General features: G+C 35.4%; 1 protein-coding gene across 1 annotated transcript; it reads right to left on the bottom strand.

The window, feature by feature from the left end:
* Positions 1–294: 294 nt before the first annotated feature.
* On the bottom strand, positions 295–1,037 carry LOC114732339 (metallothionein-like protein 2). The gene is made up of 2 exons (XM_028919628.1): positions 784–1,037; positions 295–463 (listed from the first exon to the last, which is right to left on the bottom strand). The coding sequence occupies exons 1-2, from the start codon at positions 1,035–1,037 to the stop codon at positions 295–297; spliced, it is 423 nt and encodes a 140-aa protein (XP_028775461.1).
* Positions 1,038–2,278: the final 1,241 nt, after the last annotated feature.

Below are 2,278 nucleotides of genomic sequence, written 5' to 3' on the forward strand. Positions count from 1 at the left end.
CCCATCTCACAATTAACACCAAATTAACACGAAACAAAGACAATCATATACCAGTCTCTTCCTTAACACACATCCAAGATACATATTTTTCACATTCATCAGCAGAGATGAACCTTTATGGACAACAACCAAATAGAAAACAAAGCAGCAGCGGCCATTAAAGTCAGAGGCAGCGACGACAAGTACAGGAAAAACAACAAACATAAGCACGCACACACAACACAAACTCTCTCTCTATTTCTGCATCATCTATCATGAAGGGGTCATCATCTCTGCTTGTTTCTGATCTGCGCTTCAACAGTTGCAGGGGTCGCAGGTGCAGTTTGATCCGCACTTGCAGCCCTCGTTCTCGGCGGCGACGCCCGTCTCAGCTCCCTCCAACTCCACCTTCTTCGGCGCCACCCCCAACACCAGACTCTCCCTGGTCGTCTTCTCGGTGTAGCTCAAGTCTGGGTACATGTTGCTGCAGCACATGATATGAAGATCAACATCTATCAGTCGATCTATCTCGCGTATAATTAAAGTGATCATCACGCGTATATATATTGGATCAAAATTATATCTTGAACCAGCTGACGCCTGCTGGTTGGTTGATTTTGGGGTTAGTTTCCAAGAGATAATCGTTCTAGCTATTTGCCCCGTGATGACACTTTTAAAAGTCAGGGATTAATTCAGAAAGCAATTAATCAAAGAAGCCAGATATGATTATATATATATATATATATATATGTACATATGAATTGTATGAAAAGAGAGAGAAGCTTAAAGAGATGAGAATGTAACCTTCCGCAGCCGCAGCTGCTTCCACACCCACAGTTAGTGCAGCTGCAAGACATGTTGATTCTCAAAAGCAAACAGAGAGAAGGAGAAGAAGAAGATCCAACCACTGATATCACACGCACAGATGATTTAAGCCGCCTGAACCACCCCCATTTATAGTCTCCTTCGTGACGGACCACGCCAATATCTACCGTCCACGTTTCATCATCCAACGACGACTTCTCTCGATTAAATCTCCTTTTGTCTTTTGGGGTCATCGTCTGCTATATTTAATAAATCTTTCTTCTCCAATGGCGTTGTTGATGCATTCGAAGAAAGCGCAATAATTAATTATTTATTCTATTTTATATCGATTTTCTCTTATTCTATCATACATATATATGTGATCAATAATATGCGTTTACTTCTCTATGTCGTTCGTCTGTCATTTCAGGTGAATTAATTTCTCACACTAAGAATAATAAAAATTCATATTTAATATTTATGTATGCCTTGTATCTTTTATCCTTTTTTTAATAGCTACGACGGAAAATAGTATTTTTATCCTTTTATTTATTATTTTTGTGGACATCAAACTGTCCAAGTTGCTTTTATGGACGGAAGAGAGTAGGGAATTTTTTAATGGGAAAATTACACTCAAGTCTCACAGAGCACAATTAACATCAAAAAGGTCCCTCAAAATCCCGAAATGATTCTGAGGTCCCCAGGGACCTATGTGTAATTAATTCTAATTGTGAAATTACATAGTTACCCCTGTTAATTTGAACCTATTTACAACCTCAACAGTGCCTGTTAACAATCCAAGAAGAGGTGGTTAACAACCTCAACAACGCCCCTGGCATTCCACAGAGTGAGTTGTCATGAGCACTGTCGAGGTTGTCAATCACGTCTTCTCGGGTTGTTAACAGCCACTGTTGAGATTGTAAACGAATTGCTGCAATAAAATTAACAACGGTAAGTAGGTAATTTCACAATTAGAATTAATTACACACAGGTCCCTGGGGACTTCAGAATCATTTCGCGATTTCAAGGGACATTTTTGATATTAATTGTACCCTGTGAGACCTGAATGTAATTTCCCTTTTTTAATTGGGATAATTAATCTGCAAGTCCTTATAGTTTCAACCAATTTTGAATCAGGTCCCTATAATTTTTTTTCTTTTTATCAGATCCTTATACTTTCACCTGTTTTAATTAGGTCCTTGCATTTATTTTTCTTTTTATCAAGTCCTTATAAGATCACCTTATTTTTAAGTAAGTCCCTGAATTTTTTATTCTTTATTTTATAAATTCTAATAGTACTATTTTATAAACATAAAATAGTATATATTATGTAATATTAGTTTATAAACAATAATATTCTAAAAATAATGAATTATTATAATAATTTTATTTTTTTAGCAAAAAAATTAATTGTTTTAAAAAAATTTCCTTAATTAATTAATTATATTACTTATCTTTTATTATAATTATTAATATTTTATATTTCAGTACTATT

This window comes from Neltuma alba, unplaced genomic scaffold (assembly GCF_004799145.2).
Source record: "Neltuma alba isolate B1F8T4 unplaced genomic scaffold, ASM479914v2 tig00012903_pilon, whole genome shotgun sequence".
Taxonomy (NCBI): Eukaryota; Viridiplantae; Streptophyta; class Magnoliopsida; order Fabales; family Fabaceae; genus Neltuma; species Neltuma alba.